Source organism: Phasianus colchicus, chromosome 22 (assembly GCF_987193195.1).
Source record: "Phasianus colchicus chromosome 22, bPhaCol1.hap1.1, whole genome shotgun sequence".
In the NCBI taxonomy this organism is placed as follows: domain Eukaryota; kingdom Metazoa; phylum Chordata; class Aves; order Galliformes; family Phasianidae; genus Phasianus; species Phasianus colchicus.
Window position 1 is genome coordinate 4866629 of NC_143457.1, and position 19154 is coordinate 4885782.

The 19154-nt window shown below is 51.1% G+C and overlaps 2 protein-coding genes across 3 annotated transcripts in view; one reads left to right on the plus strand and one right to left on the minus strand.

Moving 5' to 3' along the window:
• LOC116242713 (tyrosine-protein phosphatase non-receptor type 11-like) overlaps positions 1–14809 on the plus strand; it is a 28013-nt gene extending 13204 nt beyond the window's left edge. Inside the window, exons 2-16 of the mRNA XM_031613658.2 lie at positions 478–600; positions 5592–5786; positions 6776–6968; positions 7061–7180; positions 7333–7446; positions 7825–7921; positions 8481–8560; positions 9183–9338; positions 9814–9945; positions 10223–10377; positions 10539–10606; positions 10920–11071; positions 11286–11386; positions 11748–11857; positions 12191–14809. Coding sequence (XP_031469518.1) covers positions 478–600; positions 5592–5786; positions 6776–6968; positions 7061–7180; positions 7333–7446; positions 7825–7921; positions 8481–8560; positions 9183–9338; positions 9814–9945; positions 10223–10377; positions 10539–10606; positions 10920–11071; positions 11286–11386; positions 11748–11832 — 1771 coding nt within the window. The 3' untranslated portion in view covers positions 11833–11857; positions 12191–14809. The remainder of the gene's footprint in view (positions 1–477; positions 601–5591; positions 5787–6775; positions 6969–7060; positions 7181–7332; positions 7447–7824; positions 7922–8480; positions 8561–9182; positions 9339–9813; positions 9946–10222; positions 10378–10538; positions 10607–10919; positions 11072–11285; positions 11387–11747; positions 11858–12190) is intronic.
• A 383-nt stretch (positions 14810–15192) lies between these two features.
• On the minus strand, positions 15193–18718 carry RNF223 (ring finger protein 223). 2 transcript variants are annotated; one of them, XM_031613659.2, is made up of 2 exons: positions 16501–16552; positions 15193–16169 (listed from the first exon to the last, which is right to left on the minus strand). In XM_031613659.2, exons 1-2 carry the CDS (start codon positions 16550–16552, stop codon positions 15322–15324), a joined length of 900 nt encoding a protein of 299 aa, XP_031469519.1. In that variant the 3' UTR covers positions 15193–15321. The 2 variants fall into 2 exon arrangements, 1 of the variants encoding a protein (XP_031469519.1); XR_016459458.1 differs by lacking the exon at positions 16501–16552 and adding an exon at positions 18630–18718 and having other exon boundaries at positions 16059–16169.
• Positions 18719–19154: the final 436 nt, after the last annotated feature.

Consider the following 19154-nt stretch of genomic DNA (forward strand, 5'->3'; position numbering starts at 1 on the left):
ATCAAAAGCTCTTGATCAAAAGTGATAGCGTCAGAAATGAGGTCAATGGGTAGTTTGATGTCACTTAAAACACAAAGGTTGCATTGAAGCAGTGTGTTATACGATGAAACATCTTTCCCTGTGGGTCAGCTGCCTCTTTTTCCCTGACTTACGTCCCATTACGTAAGTACACTAATTGCCACATGTTGCAAACCAGAGCGTGGCTTTCCCTCCTGATGGGGTTTGAAAGGGACATCTTTCTGCCATCCAGCCAGGGCAGGACCTCCTTTGGGAAAGGAGTTAAATGGAGAGAGTGAAGGGCTGAGGCTTGTATTCTTGCTTGAGAGAATGAGAGGCTCAGTGCTTTGGTAGTGGAGCCATAACATATGGGTGGGGGCTTCTGAGTGAGAGCTGCCCCTGCAGCATGCTGGGTGGGGGTCAGGGCTGGCACCCAGGAGCTGTCGTTGCCCTTTCACATGTGATATTTGCACTTTGCAGGTGGTTTCATCCCAACATCAGTGGCATCGAGGCAGAGAAGCTGCTCCTGACCAGGGGGGTCCATGGCAGCTTTCTGGCTCGGCCCAGCAAGAGCAACCCTGGAGACTTCACTCTCTCTGTCAGGTAAGGAACCAGAAGGTGTGAGGAAGGGTCCATTCTGCTCCCGTTGGCAGGGAGATGGCTCTGCACAGAGCTGACCTCTCTGGGTACCACTCGTAGCTCATCCTGCTGGAGCCATTGGTACAGAGCAGGAAGATGACGTGCTCGACTGAGTTTCTAGGGAGAGCATCTTCCATCCCAGCCCGAATGAGTCATCTCATCTCTACTTCAATGGAACATCAGGAAACTGCCTCTGGGAGGGATTCAGTTTGTGTCCATAGGGGAAGAAGAGGCAAAGAGTGACATTGACCCAGCAAGTCCCCGTTATAAGAGGATAAGGGGAGGAGGATGTGCTGTGACCCCCTCCTATGAGAACCACCCAGCTGGTGCCTTGCAGGGGGAGAATTCAGCAGAGCTTCCTGCAGGCACTTGTGGTGTAGAAATAGTGATTTCTGTTCAGTTTAAACAACTCTCATTTTGTTTAGGAAACTCCAGTGACTTTATACATCCTTGCACCAGCACTGTGTTTAGAGAAACTTTGTGCAAACGACAGAAGGAATGAGAATTTCTTTATTTCTTCCCCCCTTGCAGTCCTGTCTGTGCTTGAACCTGCATTCCTCCTCCTGCAGGAGTTTGCAGCTGCCTTGCTTTGTACACGCTGCCTTTTGTGGCAGGGAATGCTGCCTGTTTCTCCCAGCTCTGGCCGTTGGAGCATAGAGCTTTGCAGCTTTTATGGTGTTCTGGCAGGGCAGGGATCCAACTCCACTAGCTCATCCATCCTCTTGCAATAAGAAGTAGCTGAGAGTTAATGAGGGAGGTGGAAGTGCTGCCTAATTAGAACGGGAAATAAAGCCAGAGAGCTGCCTGGAGCAAGCAATGACAACGAGGGGATGCATGTGAGACAGGGTTGGGCTTCACGTGAGCTCTGTGTCTCTTCTCACGTAGTGCTGTGAGTCAGGGTGTTGCCTGACTGTACAGCAAAGTCCTGGCAGCACCTGCTGAGCCAGGCTCTGTGCAAGCAGACGCAGGTCGTGTCTGTGCAGCAGTGTCGTGATGTGGAAAGATGCCCAACCCTTGGTGTCATCACCCTGAATTAGCAGGGAATTGCTTTGCTATGAGAGTCGTGCCCACACCTGCATTACTGCACTTGGGCTGCGGAGTCACGCTGTGATTTGGTGTCGTTTCCCTCCCCTGGCTCTGCCCTGTGCTTTGCTGCTCTTTGCAGTTTGGTGCCTGCCTCCCTTGTGTGGTCCCAATGCAGTTTTGTCATTGCTGTTACCTCTGTGGCAGGTTATTGGAGGGGGCTGGACCGCTGCCTCCAGCATCAAGTGCTGTCATTAAACATTATTTTGCTCGTGAGATCTGGAAATGCCCTTCAATCATGAGCAGTGCTCTGTGTGTTGAGAGCAGAGCAGAGCAGCATGGCGTGCCTTGGTGTGATGGTGCTGAGCAGCACCGCACAGCCCACTCAGTGGAAAGTCTGACCAAAAGGAAACCAAGGCTGTGACATGTACCGTGTTTCCAGGAAAGCACATCTACCATGACACACCAGCATCTTGAACTGAAGACAAGGGAAGAATCCTCTGCATGGACTGATTTTACCTACCAGTCCTCATCTCCGCCTGGTTCATCCCATCTCTCTGTCTCTATAGGCTTGTTCCAATGTCCTGAGCATGAAAGATCTGCTTGGATGTGGTCCCTGGTTGGGTTCTGCTTCTACTTTATCTGAACAACGTGCTCTTGTCCCCTCAAAACGTGGCCATAAATGGTTTTGGGAATTAGAAAACACAATGAATAGGTTCCTTTAGAACAAGCGGTACCTTATTTCTCTTCTCTTGCCCTCCTTTCAGCTTCTTCTAGGGTTTCTGAGAGACAGTGAAAGGAAAAGGCAGCTCTGTTTAATTACAGAGAGGATGTGGGCTGCAAGGAAAGCAGGCAATGGAGTTCTGGCTGACCAGACCAGACAACAGGTGACCTACGTGCTGGTGTGCATCCAGATCCAGATCCCCGAAGAGGAGCTAGGAAATAAAATTGCAGAAGTTACAAGTTTTCCATGAAGTTCTATGGCTGCTCCCCATTCTTTTCTTTACCTCTGCGTATCCTTGCAGCCTCTATTTCAAAACCTTGGGTCTCATTGTAGTAACACCTCCCAGCCTTTGTAAGGCCCTGAACACAAGTTGGTATTGAAGGATAGGTCTAGTCCTGCCTTTTCCAAGCTTGATGCCTGGATGTGCTGGAGCTTCAGGGAATGCAGGGCTGATGCAGGTGTGCAGAATCCAAAAGCCATACATAATCCCTGAAATCTACTTGGCTGCATCTCTGAGATAGCGTGGAAATGTCGCTTGTTGGCGGGTAGTGAGTTTCATCTGAGAGCCCAAGCTGTCATCTGATTGAAACCAAACGTTCATCAAAGTTTCTAAGCCGTGTGGGAAAACCTTCCAGCTTTGCATAGAAAGCCTTTGGGGGTTTTTGGGGTTGCTTTTTGCAGCTTGTCAGAGGGGTCATACGTGCACGCTGTGAAAGTTTTTCCTGTCTGATGCAAGGAGAAGCACATAACTTAAGAAGATTCTATGGGATGCAAGAGAGAGCTGTAATTCTGATGCTTAGAGCAGCTCTTTTCTTTCAATGACAAAAAAAGAAAGGGTCTGTCTTGTTCTCTGGAGTTCAGTTGGCTTTTATTGGCTTTGGTTATTTTGGTGTGTGTGTGTTGGGTTTTTTTTTCGCATGTTCTTCTCAGCTCCATTGCAAAGAAGAGCAGGTTGTATCCGCACTGGCTGTCAATGCGGTGTGGACTGAAAACGTTGGGCTGAGATTCACAAGTTGGGTTATTTTGGATCAGGAAACCCTGCTGTATATCCAGCGAGGCAGCCGTGCTGTTTGTGGAAATAAGAACAGTTTTTCACAGCGCCAGGAATAACTGCTCCGATGCTTACCGTAAACGAAAGGCAACCATTCAACAAATATCCTCCTTTTGTATTTAAATTGTGCTCTGGATGGGTTTGGGGATCAGTATTCATTTCAGAAATCGTGATGTTGGCTGACAGCAAATTGCTTTTTCCGAATTATCCTGAATGCAATGCAAACTCGCTGCTGAATACTCAAATTCCTGGGTCTTTCCAGGTTCCATTTCTGGGACCTTGCATGAGCCCTCCTGTCTCTCTCGGGGTCAGAGATTGCCTTTTGCATGAAGAGTGAAGCTGTTGGAGCAGCTGAGCCCTCGGGCACGGGGCTACAGAGCCTCTTTGGGTGTCTCTTTGTGCTTTATGTCAGCAGCCAGCATGCTGAGGGCACAGTTCCATGGATGGGCTCGCATGGAGCCCAGCTCTGCCCCAGCAATGTGCTGCCGAGGTGACGCAAACTCAGCGAGAAGAAAAGAAGGGAGAAAGGAATGGATCAATGCCCTTTGTGTTCAGCCTGACCTTGGGGGCCGAGGGGATGAATGATCCCCATTATTTCAGTGCTTTTCATCCCCGGAGAGCTCGATGGGATGGCGGTGGCTCTGTGAACGGAGCCTTTTGTAGGCTGTGTGGGGAGAAGGGAACTCCAGAGCCTCGAGCCAAATGGCCAAAGCACAGCTTCATCCTCTGCCTTCCCTATGGTGGGAGGGCTCCTCATGTCCCGCTGCTGGCTTGGAAGGCTGGAGCCAAGCACCAGCTTGGAGGGGCACAGCCATCGGGGCCCAGCTTTCCTCACAGCCCAATCTCATTTCCATCTCGCAAGCTCTGCTCGTGCCCCCAAAATGAACACTGCCCATGGGGTGGCTGGAATGGCAGCAGCAGGTTTTCACGGCTCAGGCTTGGCAGCCAGCCTCGTGCTCCCCTGTTGGTGCAGGGAGGTGGCAATGGATGCCACGGTTGTTTCCTCTGGGTTGGCTCTAATTGGAAATCACCTCGGTGCCCGACCCAAGCCAGACGGAGCATCTGAGAAGAGCTGTGTGAGCACAACCTGCAATTATGGATTCTGCCTTGACGAGCTCCCTGCCAGCAGCTGGGATGGAGCGTGCGGGGTTGCAGCCATCTGTCAGGGCAGCATTTTGGGCAGGGCACGCAGGGACTGAGGCAGAGTCTCTGCTAAAGGAGGCCCAGAAGAGGGTACACAAGGCTGTTAGCACACTGCTGCCCAGCTTCTGGGGGCTCTTGGAGGTGTGGCACACATAAACCTCATTGCCCAGCTCTGCTCTGCCCTCCTCTTGTCTCATCCACCACAGACTGATGGCTTTACTCTAGCACAGCCAGCTGCTTGTCCTCACATCCCCCCCAAACCTCTCAAAAGCCCAAAGTGGTTGCTGTTAAAATCCCTGAGACAGGTATCTACAACTGCAGCTTTTAGCTAGAGGTCACCACAGCTCTGGGTGATGTGAGTGCATCCCAGGGATGGGTTGGCCATCCCATCACTGCCAGGGGGCTGCTGTGCCCCTCCCCGTTCATCCCACAGTCCTGGTATCTATCAGGAGGTGGTTTTTGTGGAGCTGGGATTAGCCTGATGCTATCAGAAACGTTTTTCTATGGCATTGGCTGTCCTGCTTAGGGCCGTACCTTGCTGCAGGAATGGAGCAGCACCGCAGCTGAGAGTTTTTTCCTCCCGTTTAACCCCATGCACAGAGCGATGTAGCATTTCTAATTTCACGCTCCGTGAAATGGCTTTTTTGTCTGACCTGATATGCAGCTTTACAGCACCGTGGGTCTCCTGCATCTCGCTGTCGTGGTTGCTTTAGCAACAAATTGAGAGAGGCTGGGAGCAGCTCAGTAAAAAAAAAAAAACAAAAACAACAACAACAACAAAAACCAGGAAGGAAAAAAAAAAAGAGAGAAATTTGCCCAGATTTACAAATCTCTCTGACCCAGCTTATCTATCAAGCCTTGGACTTCTAGCCACATCTGCTAGGCTTGGTGGAGCTGCTGCTGAGTGCATTTAAAATGCAATTACTCTGCATCTTGGAAAGGCGTCCTGGATAGGGAAGCTAGCTGAGTGCCCCTTCTGCCCCGCTGACAGACCCACCTGCCTTTCTTCCCCAGGAGGAATGATGAGGTGACGCACATTAAGATCCAGAATACAGGAGATTACTATGACTTGTACGGAGGGGAGAAGTTTGCCACCCTGGCAGAGCTGGTGCAGTACTACACTGAGCAGCAGGGGCTGCTGAGGGAGAAGAACAGCAATGTCATCGAGCTGAAGTACCCCCTGAACTGCCAGGACCCGACCTCGGAGAGGTAAGCTGAGCCCGATGGGAGCTGCTGTGCCAGCTGCAGCCCTGGGAAGCCCCTCCAGTGAGGTTTTGCCACATGTACCACATTGCAGCACGGGATGAGCGGCCGTTCCTGTTTGCAGGTCTGGAGAAGTGGAAAGCCCCTCCGGCTGGGTTTCCCCCTGCTCTGCCGCCAAGAACAGTCTGGCTTGGCAGAGGAGTTCTGTAAGAGCCTGTGTTCCAGACCACACATCTAGCTGTACCAGGGAGAGGAGAGGGAAAAGGGCCCAGGTCCTCTAAATATAAGAAATGACGGTGGTGTCAGAATATAGCAGGGTGCGTCAGGATCGCAGCATTTCCGGGACCTGGCCTTGATCAGCAGCAGTGCTGGAAGCAGTGCTGAGCTTCTCCATGCTGCCCTGTCCTGCTTTCTACTGCAGCTCACACAGACACCTGTGATGCTGGTTTCTTCTCCATCCTGGAGGAAGGGATTTTGCTCTTTAGAGGTCTTGTCAGTATTGGAGTAGCTGGGAGGGGGATTTAAAATCCTCGGCTTGGTTCTCTGGACCAAAGTGTCTGAGATGTGGTGTCATGATGTTGACCCTGGAAAAATATTTTGAGCTCCTGGCTGGCAGACCAGCATCTTCAAAGGCAGCCTACGTTTCTCTAGGCCTGCAGTGTAAGTGTAAGGGGATGGATTAGGAGAGATGAAATGGAGGACATAAGTGTGTGAGTGCAAACCGTATGCTACCATGTAAGATAGAACAGCTTGATCCTGTTCACAGAAGGGCTTGGAAGAGCTGAGCACAGCCTCCTGCTCTCTCCAGGTGACCTGGGATGGGGGCAGCAGTGACCACAGCAAGGTCCAAAATCAAAGTCCTTTCCAAAAACGGTTCCCAAAGCATGCCAAAGCCTCTCGCTTTGTGATCCCAAAGATGAGTGCCCTGTGAGCATCATCCCAAGCAGGGAGTGTAGCTCTTGTCTAAAAGTGATGCTCTGTGCCTTCTTCTGCAGATGGTACCATGGCCACCTCACTGGCAAGGAGGCAGAGAAGCTGCTGACGGAGAAGGGGAAGCCAGGCAGCTTTTTGGTGCGGGAGAGTCAGAGCAAACCGGGAGATTTCGTGTTGTCAGTGCTGACAAACGAGGATAAGATGGAGACGGGGGACCGCAAACCACACGTGACCCATGTGATGATCCACTACCAGGTGGGCAACCTGCTGCCCTCGCTCGCCTGCCGTGCTGCCCCAGCTGGGAGCTGTGCATTGAGCCTCACCGTGCCTCTGTCGCTCTCCTGCAGCCAGATGGGAAGTACGACGTGGGGGGAGGAGAGAGGTTTGACACACTCACAGACCTGGTGGAGCACTACAAGAAAAACCCCATGGTGGAGAAATCTGGAGCTGTGGTCCACCTGAAGCAGGTAGGATCTGCTGTTGTGCACAGCTGTCGGTTCAGCCCTCTAAAGCGGATCCAACTTCTGCCAGCACCCTCCCAAGAATCCATTTTTCAAGGGAAAAGGAAGCCTTTCTGCTGTTGAAAGTGATTTCTGCTCTGTCTCCATCTGTCCTTCAGCCATTCAATGCCACGCGCATCAACGCAGCCAACATTGAGAACAGAGTGAGGGAGCTGAACAAAATGGCAGATCACAGCGAGAAGGCCAAGCAAGGGTTCTGGGAAGAGTTTGAGGTATGGGAGGCTGCCCTGCTCCGTCCCACTTGTGTCTGCAAGTGAGCAATATCATCCCTGCACGAGAGTGCCGTGGTTTTCCATCTTTTTGCAATGCTGTCGTTCCCTTCCCTGCTTTCTGTGTTGGTCGTCTTTCATTGTCTTTTCTTGTATTTCTCCTTCATCCTCCAGCCTGTTGTGTGCCTGTTGTTCCCTGCAGGGCTCTTTGCCTTCTCCCCCAATTAGGGACCAATTAGGTCCCTCACCAAACTGTATCTCAGCCCCCTTCCCCTCCTGCCAGCATTCCCTCAGCCTTGGGAAGCCAAGCAGTTTGTTATAAGAGCCTCCACGTCCTCTTGTGTGCCCAGAACAGTTTGTTCTTGTGTGCTTTGCCCACAGATGCTGCAGCAGCAGGAGTGCAAGCTCCTGTACCCCAGGAAGGAGGGGCAGCGACCTGAGAACAAGGCGAAGAATCGCTACAAGAACATCCTTCCCTGTAAGGAGATGCTGAATATTGTGGGCTTTTTTTTCTCACTATGAACTTCTACAGCCTTGTGTGAGGCTGGGAAACCTTGAAGAGCTCTCTGATCACAGCTTTTTGGAAGCTGAGCTGGAGGGAGGAGTACTCTGTACTGTTGTAGTGATCCAGTTTGTTCGTGCCCTCCTCCGTTCCCTTTTTAACCTGGTCCTTCCCCTTTGCTTAGCAAATGGGTACCTTGCTATCCTCTCCTTGTGCTGAAAGTCCACATATGCTCAAGCGTAGTTTAGAAGTAACACGGAGCCACAGCTAGAGGCTCCAAAGGAAATAGTGGTGAGCTTGAGCTCAGCTCAGTCTGTAGCACTGCCTATCACCAATATCCACCCAAGTGACCGGAGTGGCAACGTGGCTGTGAACCAGGCAGAATGCGCTGCTAAGTGTCATTAGGAGAGCATCGTGCTCCCTTTTCTGCAATACCTCCCCATGTCTCTTCCCTCTGAGAGCCTCGTGGGAGCCCACGGGTGGCCCTGTGCATGGCACTGCCCTTCTGTGCTCACTCTGTGTTCCTCTCCCTCAGTTGACACCACGCGGGTGGCACTCCGAGATGTGGATGAGAGCGTGCCTGGCTCTGACTACATCAATGCCAACTACATCAAGGTACTTGGGAAGGGAAGGCAGCACGTGGGGCTGTGTTTGTGGTGGGGGTGTGCAGTAATGGGACCAGCCTTGAGGGAACAGCAGTGCAGGAACCGTTCTGTTTCTTCAGTTCCAGACCAAGCACTGGACTTTTCTGCTGTATCCTTAGGGATCTCATCATTCTGACACGTTCTGTTTGCCCTGATCTAAGAGTTTATCTCAATCTCCTGCTTTCCTTGCCTGCTCAGGGAGTCCCAGGGGACTGATCTAGTCTCTCTGTCACTGCCTGTTATCACAGGGGTCAAATTATAATTGCCATCTGTAAGCTGAGAGCTGCTCGAAGCTGTATTTCCATCAGTGCTATTCTGGCATTTACACACCAAGCTCTAGAAAACCGTCAAGGTTGCTTTCTTACAGGCAACTTCTGCAGTTACCTCATGGCTTGAGCCTGTGCTCAGTACTGTGTGCTACAAAGGTCCCTGGAGGCAAGCAGATTTTGCTGGTGATGTTGGCTTCTGTTGAAGCTGGTGATGGGAGCAGTTCGTGTCCATGGGTGATGAGCAGGGGAAAATTGGCTGGCTCGCAAACACTGCACAGCAAGACTTTGCTGCTGAAGGGTGCACTAAAGCAATTCTCTCCTCAGAGCATCCCTGAGGATGGAAGGAACTCGGAGCACTGCAAGATCTACATAGCCACCCAGGGCTGCCTGCAGACAACAGTGAATGACTTCTGGACCATGGTGTACCAAGAGAACAGTCACGTCATTGTCATGACAACCAAGGAAGTGGAGCGGGGCAGGGTGAGAGCTGCTGCCAAGCCCCAGTGTCACCTGCATCCTGTGCCAACCTGGGAGGCTGGATGCAAACTGGTTTTAAAGCCTTCAGAAGTGAAAGGCTGGGTAGTTGGTAGGGGCTTGTGTTAAAATGTGAAGTGGAATCAGCGATTAATTAATCTGGGCAACCAACCTAACTGTGTTATCCTGCTTGGACAATTGCAGCTCCTTGCCCAATGATGGCAGGGGCTTCTTGCAGCAAGCTGGGAAGCAGAGCAGGAGGTTTCAGCAGGTTTCCTGCCTGCTGGGAGGCAGGAAAGTAATTGCAGAACCTATCCAAGCCCCAGCTCAAGGGAATGCTCTGCATGTGTGGTTCTCCTTAAATTTTTTGCACTGTTGCTGCTCATCCTTTGACCACCGAGCATCCCTGGGTGATACATCTGGGGTCCGTCCCCCACCTCCCCTCTCTTGGCTCACCAGCAGCTCTCCTGTGTCGCTACAGAACAAGTGTTTCCGCTACTGGCCAGACAAGGGCTGTGCCAAGGAGTATGGCTGCATCTGTGTGCGAAACATCAGCGAGCGCGAGGCGCAGGGCTACTACCTCCGGGAGCTGGAGATCCGGCACGTGGACAGGGTGAGCTCACCGTGGTTCTGCAGCCCTGGGGATGGGATCTGGAGCATCTCTTGGTTTTTACCTAATGGTCCCATTGCTGAAGTTCTGGGCTGTTTTGCTCCAGTTTTGTTGATGGGAAAGGAATGGAGATGTGGTAGCATTGAGGGATGTGGTACGTTTGGTGATGGGTTGGCAGTTGGGCTTGGTCTTAGTGGTCTTTTCCAACCTTAATGGTTTAATATATGAAGGGGAAGCCTGGTGCTCCTTCTGATGGTTGCTGGGTCTCTGCTCCACACAGGATGAGCGTCCCAGGGTGGTGAAGCACTACCAGTATTTCAGCTGGCCAGACCACGGGGTGCCCAATGAACCAGGAGGGGTTCTCAGCTTTCTGGACCAAGTGAACCGGACACAACGAAGCATTCCAGACACGGGGCCGATCATAGTGCACTGCAGGTAGGAACCAGCTCTGTCATGGGGATGGGGAACAAAAAGGGAGTCTCTTCCCTTTGTTACCTATAACCGGCCCATCACACGGTCTGGTGGTGGGCAATTGGGAAACAGAGGTGATACAGGTATGCACATAGGGAAATATAGCCTTCCTTCTCTTTCTCCAGTGCTGGAATAGGACGCACAGGCACCATCATAGTGATAGACATTCTGGTGGATATTATTCACAGGCAAGGTATGTCTCCATGTCAGTCTTGTGACTCTCACTGTTTGCCTTGTTATGGAATAAGCCTGCTCAGGTGCAAGCAGTGGTCCATGATCTCCCAGCAGTGGGTTTGTCTCATTCTGGGTTCAGGCTTGATCCTAAAGCTGGGGTGAGAGTGACTTTTGTAGCATGTCTGGACCCTCAGTTCTCTTAGTGGGAGCATTTAGGCAGGCGGACCTTTTTCAGCAGTGGTTGTGTTTATTTCTTAAGCCGCAGGAGGAGTGATAAGCAAGAATAATTTCTCAACCTCATTGCCACTTCCCACTTTCTGGCTCTTGAGCAGGTTTGGACTGCGACATTGACATCCCCAAAACGATCCAGATGGTACGCAGGCAGCGCTCTGGCATGGTGCAGACAGAGGCCCAGTACAAATTCGTTTACATGGCTGTCCAGCAGTTCATTGAAGCAGAGCAGAAGAGGCTGGAGGAAGAGCAGGTGAGTCCTGTTCAGCTTGGTTGGAGGATAAAGGGCACATTTTGCCCCACACCAGGCACCGTAACCACTTCCTTTATTCTGGAACCTCAATGCTGCCCTGAACATATGGGAATAAACCCACAGCCACTCCTCCCTGCTGGCATATGGGATCCTGCGAGGCTTCCTTCTGCATCAGCCCTGAGTAGGATTTTAATGTATTTGCTTCCTATTTCAGAGAAGTAAAAGGAAAGAGCGAGACTACTTGAATATTGGATACCCTCCTGTGGAAAAAGGCAGAGCCAAAGGGCAGCCCCCTTCACCACGAGCCCAGCCTGTGTAAGTCTGTCTGCTGGGAAGAGGACTTTCTGTAGCAGCAGGAGAACGGCGGTAGTCTGGTCCCCAGCACTTATCCTCCCTCTCCCATTCCTAAAACCTCACCAGTTCCTGGCTGTCGGATGGGAATGGCTCAAAATGAGCAGGTGATCCCACCACGCTGCCAGCACTGTGATGGCAGCCCACCTTCCTCTTGTGGGAAGGGCAAATAGATCCTGACCTGTGGTATCTTGAGCCCCACAGGCTATGGGGAGGAGTAAAGGGAACTTGGCCAGGCCACTGCCTGCTTCCGACCGGCCACCTGCCTCTGGGAACACATCCAGAGCAGCGAGGCAGTTCACAACAAGGCTTTGTTTCTTGACAGGGCTGATGATGAGTCAGCTTCCGTCTATGAGAACCTCAACATCAAAAGCCCAAAGGTTTCAGGGATGAGTAACACGGGGCGATAGAGGAGCTGAAGGTGAGGCTGTGCAGGTAGGAATGCTTTGGTTAGGCTGCATGTCACCACTGTGTTTATGTTGCATTTATCCTGTGTGCTTCAGTGCATGCAGATCTCCGTGGCTCTGCTTGCATCAGGGAAGCCAAATAGGCTTTAATGAAATGGGACGGAGCTTAAAGACGTGGCTGTGTGGCAGAACAGGGAGAAATGTGATAATGGGATCATGGTTGTTTTAAATCGTGCCCGGTGCTGCAGGGGAGAAACTACATAAACAAGGAGAGATGTTGAATGCTGGGAGTACGTCTGTGTCACATCAGTGCATTTTTTCTCCCAGTTGTAAGCCGTGCCCTTTCTTCCTTCTTGCTTAGGACTGCAGGACTTACAGTGTTTACGTCCACCCTTTTCACATGCTGCATCTGCGGACAGTGCTTTTTTGCCCATTTTGCCTTCCCCGAGCACCTTGGATTCAGCGAGGAGCTAAGAAGCAAGCAGAGCCTTAAGAACATGCCTTGAGCTAACTTATTCTTGAGAAGGACCTTCTCCTGGTCTCCCCTGTATCAGTAGGTTGATATTTATGTGGAAGTGCCTCTGGACATTCGTTGGGCATCGAAGCTGTTTTAATTGTTGGTGGTTTTTTTTGTTTGTTTTTGTTTTTTTTTAATTTAAGATTGTTATTTTTTACATGTAAATTGTTAAGAATGGAAATGCCTATTTGCTTAGGAGCTTTCCCAGGGTTGCCCACTTAGGGCATTAATCAAGTATTAGTGCACTTCAATATATTCATTAGGTCAATCATTTCCGAGCTAGAAGTGTTTGCTTCTAGGCTAATTTCCAGGCTAACTTTGCTACCTTGAAGGTGGGAAGTAGCACTGCCTGGAACCCAGGTATCTGTGCCTCTGTTGATTCTTCTCCTCACACTTCTGGCTGTTGCAGCTATAGCTTTCTATGCAACCCTGCTGTACAGCAGGTGAGTGTGTGTGTGTGCTTGGAGCTGCGTGAGCATCATGGCAAGGCTGCAGGGGTGAGCATCCTCACTTTGGTGTGAGCATTGAGCCCTGAAAGCCCATCTAGCTGGAGTGTGCTGACGAGCAGGAAAGCAGCTTTGACTGTGCACTGTGCTTTTAGCCCTCCTGGGTGAATAACACACCCTAGGATGCTGGGCTGAGCTGAACTTGTAGAGCTGGGTACCTCTAAGCTTGATGCAGCTCTGCTGTTTCCTTGCTGTATGACCTCTCTTTCCCCCCACAACTATATGACAAGTGCTGTGTGTGCTGGGTTGGGTGCTGTAGGAGCACTTATTTTGACCAGTGACATGAAGATGAGTGTGTTACTGAGTGGAGTGTTCCAGCTCTGTTGGTGAATCTTGACTTGTGACTGCTGGGGCTTCCTGCTGTTCCAGCCCTTCGGTCTGCAAATAGAACCCCCCCCCTTTTTGCAGGATTCATTGGGGTCAGAGTGCCAGTGTTGACTTCTGGAGCATGCAGGGTGCTGATGTGCTCCTGGGTCACTGCCCCTCTGCCTGGTCAGGGACCTTGGTGCCCAAGAGCCAGCAATGAGCAGGAGGGGCTGAATGAAAGCACGATGGCATCCCTTGGCTGTATTTCCTGACTGGTCTTCCTGGTCCCTTCTTACAGGACAGGAAAACTGTTTTATTTTTATTGCACTTTTAATAAATGTTGAATATTCTCAAAGCTTTTCTTATTCTTTTACCCCCCCCTCTTTTTAAGTGGTTTGGGAAATTGACTGACAATCATTGTGGACAAGGAGCCTCCTCAACTCCTCAACACCTGTGAGCTGTGAGATCTCTGTGCTCACTGTTTACCACCCATAACAATGGGTGTGATGAGGCTGAGGATGCTGTTTCCCTCCCCCCTGTCCTTAGATCTCATCAGTGGGATTGAGCAGTAGTTGTACGTGACAGAACACTTCATCACTGCTAATGCCAGTTTGCTGGGCTTCATCTCAAATGCTCCTTTTACAGTGAAAGTACCTTCTCTGCCCTAAGTCTCAGTGAGCCACTTTTTCCAAGAACGCACTTAAGCTGGTGCTGTGAAGATATCCTTCCAGCAGCAAGCGGGTGGGATGATGCAAGGGAGAATCCCTGTCGAGCCCAGGGCCTTTGGCAGAAGTTGTTGCAGTGCCTGGACCAATTTCTGCAGCCGTGTGGCTGGCACAGATAATAGCAGCCTGCAGCTAAACAACAAAGGTGGTGCAGATACAGAAAGCACTCAGCAGCTTTACAGAAGTTTTGCATAGCAACGGACTTGGGGTACTTCTGCTGCTGCTTCAGCCTTTTGTGTTTCAGATCAGATTTGCTGCAAAGAGAGACTGAAAACATCTTTGATCCAGCTGGGAGGAAGCAAAAGATGAGCAGTCTTTGCAGCTTCTCCTTTTTCAAGGGTGGTTTTGCCTGGGACAGCATCGCTGGGATGGCAGTAAGTATGAAGGTGGAGGATAAAGAGAACAGCTGTGCTGCTGCTGCATCTGGTAAGGGGGGGAAACGGGGAGTAAATGTTACACACCAACACCTTGCATTGTATAAAACATAATTTAATACATCCATGGTACTTGTGTACAATCCTGTCTCACATCCATGTGCTTGAATAAACAAGATTCAATTGTAAGCCGCCTTCTTCATGAAGACCATTGTTAACCACTGTCAGAAGATCACTGGGTTAAATAAAAAGAGAGTGTAAGCAACTGGCCTGTGTCTTAATACTGACACCTTGGAAGATGAGGAGGGTAGAGCTGTCAGAAGGAGGGTAGAGCTGTCAGAAGGAGGGTAGAGCTGTCAGAAGGTGCAACTTCTGCCACTTCAGCAGCAGTTGGCCGGGGAGCAGTGGGAAGGAAGCTCACGGAGGACAGTGTGATGCTGTGCTCAGGGCGAGTTTGCTCTCCTTTCCAGGTTAAGGATGAGTGATTACTCTTTTTTAAGCACTTTCTTAGAGAGAAAAACAAAACGGCAATAGGATGGCTTTTATTTTCTGTTGGAAATTCAGCAGTGCTCAGCTCAGGTGAGGAGCAGGGATGGATCGACGTGTTGTCAGCAGGAGGCAGCATTTCACACCTCCTGTGCTGAATCCACAACGGAAATGTTTTGAGCATGTGGAATGAGGTTAATTTTCATCTGCTTCTGCAGCTTCGACATGTCCTTACCCTTCCAAGCCCAGCTCCTCTTAGAAATAACCATGAAGATAGCCCTTTATTCCCCAAAGGAGCTGGAAGGAGCTACACCCACTGTCACCTGGTATCAGCCTGTGGGCAAACAGTCCTAGAAGCTCATCTGTCACCCATCACACCTTTGCAGCAGCTTTGAAGGCTCAGGTTTCCGTGGAGTTTGGCAGCAGGAAACTGAGGCAGCTCCTCATGAGGGAGCATTTGTGGGCTGCTGGAGGTGAGTGCATGCATCCGAGTGTGGGCACAGAACGGGAGTGGGGAGCGTGGGGTCTGCAAGCACACCGAGGGATGCTCCTGGGGGTGTGCCATCTTATGCCTCGTGCTACAGGAATGGGAGCTGTGTCACAGGCGTGGCTGCTGTGGTGTGTTTCGAGGGGAGATATTCTGGCCTGCTCATTGCAACAGTCCTCGTGAAGCAGCGGAGGTTCCCCGTCTTCAGCGCGCATTGCACCGGCCATAGGATGATGCAGAAGAGGATGATGATGAGAGCAGAGAGCAGGACGATGCGCTTCCAGTCGTCACACATGTCACAGCGGGACAGCCTCCCTGCCAGCCCCGTCGGAGGGACCTCTGGGCTTTCGGGTTTGCTCATGGCAACGTCGATGGAGATGCACGAGTCTGGGTTCTCGGGGTCATCAGAGGCCTGCCGGCAGCACAGCTTGGTGCCTTCCATCCAGAGCACTTTCTCCTGCTGGAGCTCGGGGGGCAGAGTGGCCAGCAGCTCCTTGCTGGTCTCCAGGGCTGGGGCACCTTCCAGCGGGATGCTGGTCAACTGCCTGCAGAAGGGGCAGGGGAGCTGGTCCTCGGGGTGGTTGGGGGGCAGCCCTTTGCTCAGGCGGGCCACGCACTCCAGGCAGAAAACATGCGAGCATTGGAGCAGTTTGGGGGTCTTAAAGGTGTTGTCGTATGTGTTGAAGCAGATGGAGCATTCAACGGGGGAGGCTGGCTTTGGGGATGTTGGGTTTGGAGAGCCTGGTTTGTCGGTCGGGGACCTTGCTTTCCTCTTGCTGTCCACTGGGGAGGTGATAACAATAGGGCTGATGGGAATGGGGATTTCATGTGGGGATGCAGGGACCGGGCTGGTGGGAGAGTCCGGTGTGCTGGAGTGCCATAGCTGGGTGAAGCACGACATGACGGAGCTCGAGGAGATGAATAGAGCCCTGGGAGACTCTGCAAGAGAAGGACAACCACGGCTTTAGCTTTTAACAGTGCAAAGATACCCATCACCAGACCTATCTTTAACCCCACAGGAGGACTGAAGAGCAAGCTCGTGGCTTGCGATGCCTCCAGAGGCTGGAAAACCACTGCTAGAGCTGCCTGTTCGAAGCTGCATGATGAAGATGAAGATAACCAACCTGCAAAGCAAGCAGCCACCAGAAATCCACCATCCAGAGATCCGCCATCCAGCCAAAGCCTTTCCACCACAGTCACCCTGGCACTAAAGATGGCTGCAGCCTTTCCGCAAACCTCGCTCTGGGCAGAGAAAACATAAAGGACCTACCCTGGGTGGTGCTGCCCAATACCTGAGCAGGGAGCAGAGCAGAGGATTCCATGGGGTCAAGCAGGGACCTCCCTATAGCAGCCTATTGGGCTGGGAGGTACTCAGATACTATGGTGAGGCCTAAGAGACAGATAACAGTGTTCAGTGGTGGAGCAGCAGCAGGGTGAAGCTCTTCGGGGTGCTCTGTGCACTGGGGCTGCCAGGTGGCACCAATGGGGCTGTGGGTGCACAATGGGATCTGAATGCTTCCATGCGGCAGCGGGACCGAGGGAGTGAGGAAACACTGTTATCTCACTACGTTTGTTCTATCTTGTCACCGTGACACAGCAAGAAACGAATCGTTGGAGGAAATGGCTTTTGTGCCAGAACAAGGGGGAATTCGCCAGTGTTTCCTTATTGCTCTGCTTTCCCCAGGAAAGTGCAGCTCTTCCCTATTCTCAGCACTGGAGGAGCGCCAGCGCAGCCCAAGCCTTGCTGTGTGCTGCCATCTGCTTTCTGCTTTCTCTCCGTGTGCAAGCAGAGCCCTGAGCTGAGCGGCTGATACGGCAGCTCCAGCAAATTGATTTACAACCGAGTTCCTCCAGCCTTCCAGCAATCTGGGTATTACCTTGAATTCCAGTTATCTGGAGCTGGAAACGCAGCTCTGAGCACATTCTGATACCAGGTGTATGGCTTTCTAGATACAGAGTGCTTATCCCTGAAAGCAAGTGTTTGGCTGGAGGAAGTTCTCAGCATCGGCCACACTGCTGTGTGCCTGGGGAACATTTTTTGAGGGCGTATCACTGAACTGGCTGGGCTTGATTCTTTGTGCTGGGAGATTTACCAGTGACAAGTCAGAAATGGTAATTATAGGCCTGCAGTCTGTGTCCTGCAGTGGCTCAGCAACGCGGGCTGCAGACTCTGTGTCTTAGCAAGAAGGCTGATGTAAGGGATGGGAAAGATCTGCTTATTCCTAACGTTGCACAGAAATATCTCCATGATGCATGAACATAATCTCCCATCATGGTTAGCTTTTGATTGCCATAACCAAAAGCAATCTTAAGCTCCCAGGCTGCACCTATGGGAGGAAACTTTGCCGTCGATGCAAAGTGTTGGCTTAAATACTTCCTTTATTGCTTCTCTCACGCTCACCGGAGCCTCTCCTCGAGTTAATCTTTAGTCTGCACTTTTTTATCTGAGCTTTTCAGCAAGTTGTAATATTTGTTGTCTGTCTCTTTCCCTGGCTGCAGCTCAGCCTGCATATTTTAGCACTATCTGGCAGATGCTGATGAATTACAGAACTACAGATCCAAATCTGGCTGGCACAAAGACACAGGAAAGCCCTCACTCTGTTGTTTTCTTTTTGGTGTTTTTTGGTGGTTTTTTTTTTTTTCTCTTTTTGCTTTTACCAAATCCTCTGTTTTGCAGATGCCCTCCCCTACACTTCCACAAATGTCTGTTCCATAACCTATCTAAAAAAGATCACAGAACGACAGACTGACTGAGGCTGGCAGATGCTCCCTTGGTACTTCTTTCTAAGACAGCCATAGCAGAGCAGCAGGGTCTTGAGAATAAACTTGAGGAAGTTTGTTTGCAATGGGTACTTTTAGATGACCATACAAGCTTTTGTGCCCCCATCTTCCCTTTTGCTCGAGGTGATAGTGATGCTTGTTGGGTTTGCTTCGTGGGGAAGCCAGCATCAAATTTCTCCTGGATGCTACCGCTGCACTGCCCAACCTTGCTTTTGTTTTGGTAGCAAATTTCTCTCACTACGTGTGGTTATTTTAACATAAACAATTCAGACCTCTGTGGTCACAGCACTCTTCCTCAGCCTGTGCAGCTGTTTCCACCACTGCCAACCAGAACTTTGGAGCACCACAACTAAACCGTTCCATAACTGAGCTCAGCCATCCCACTGGCGTTCACCCAGCCTCAAATCTACTAAGATAAGTACTTTTTGCTTCCCTCAAATCCACCGAGTAAAGTACTTTTTGCTTCCCGACGACTTCTAGAAAGCTTCTTCCCACCCCATAAAACCAGACCTGAGAGTCCCTGCAGCTCAGTGCCAGCTCTACAGCACCGTTCCCAAAGTAGCTGTGCCTTGGAGCAGACATCAAGGAGGCGAACAGCAGGTCAAATGCTATAAATACCTGTTCAAAGAGCAGCGTAGAAGGAGAAAAGCATGTTCTGGGCTCTTGCTTGCTATCCCAAAGAGTCTTCTCTCCAGCTAGGCTCTGTATCTCCCACCTTCTCCTGTAGCATAGGCTCCCTTTGGGTTTGTTTGAGCAGCTCCGCACCAGTGGCCGCGCGGCCGCACGCCGCAGCCTCTTATACCTTCCTGGCTGCAGGTGAGTTCCCTGCTCCGCCCGTCCTGCCCACAGCCATGCGTCACCCATTGCCTCCCAGCACTCTTCCACTGCAGCCAGCTCTTGGGAAGCCCTGATAAGAGGTGACGGCACTGGGTAGGAGGTGTTGCTTCGGTCATCTCCTCTATACGGGGGAACACCTTCCTCTTCCCACTGAGTCCCGATAGTCTTTTTCCCAGATTGGACCTTTTAAAATAATTCTTTGCGATGCCATCTTGTTTTCAGTGCGCTGTATAACTCTGCTTCCGGCTCCTATAGACTTTTTTGGAATAATACTGCATGGGATGCATAAGGAGGAATTTCATTCTT

Bases quoted from the DNA above. Each gene is read 5' to 3' on its own strand.
- RNF223 (XM_031613659.2), bottom strand. From the start codon at position 16,552: ATGGAATCCTCTGCTCTGCTCCCTGCTCAGGTATTGGGCAGCACCACC. The intron at 16,170-16,500 runs GTAGGTCCTTTA...CTTCTCTTGCAG, and splicing joins ATTGGGCAGCACCACCCAGG to AGTCTCCCAGGGCTCTATTC.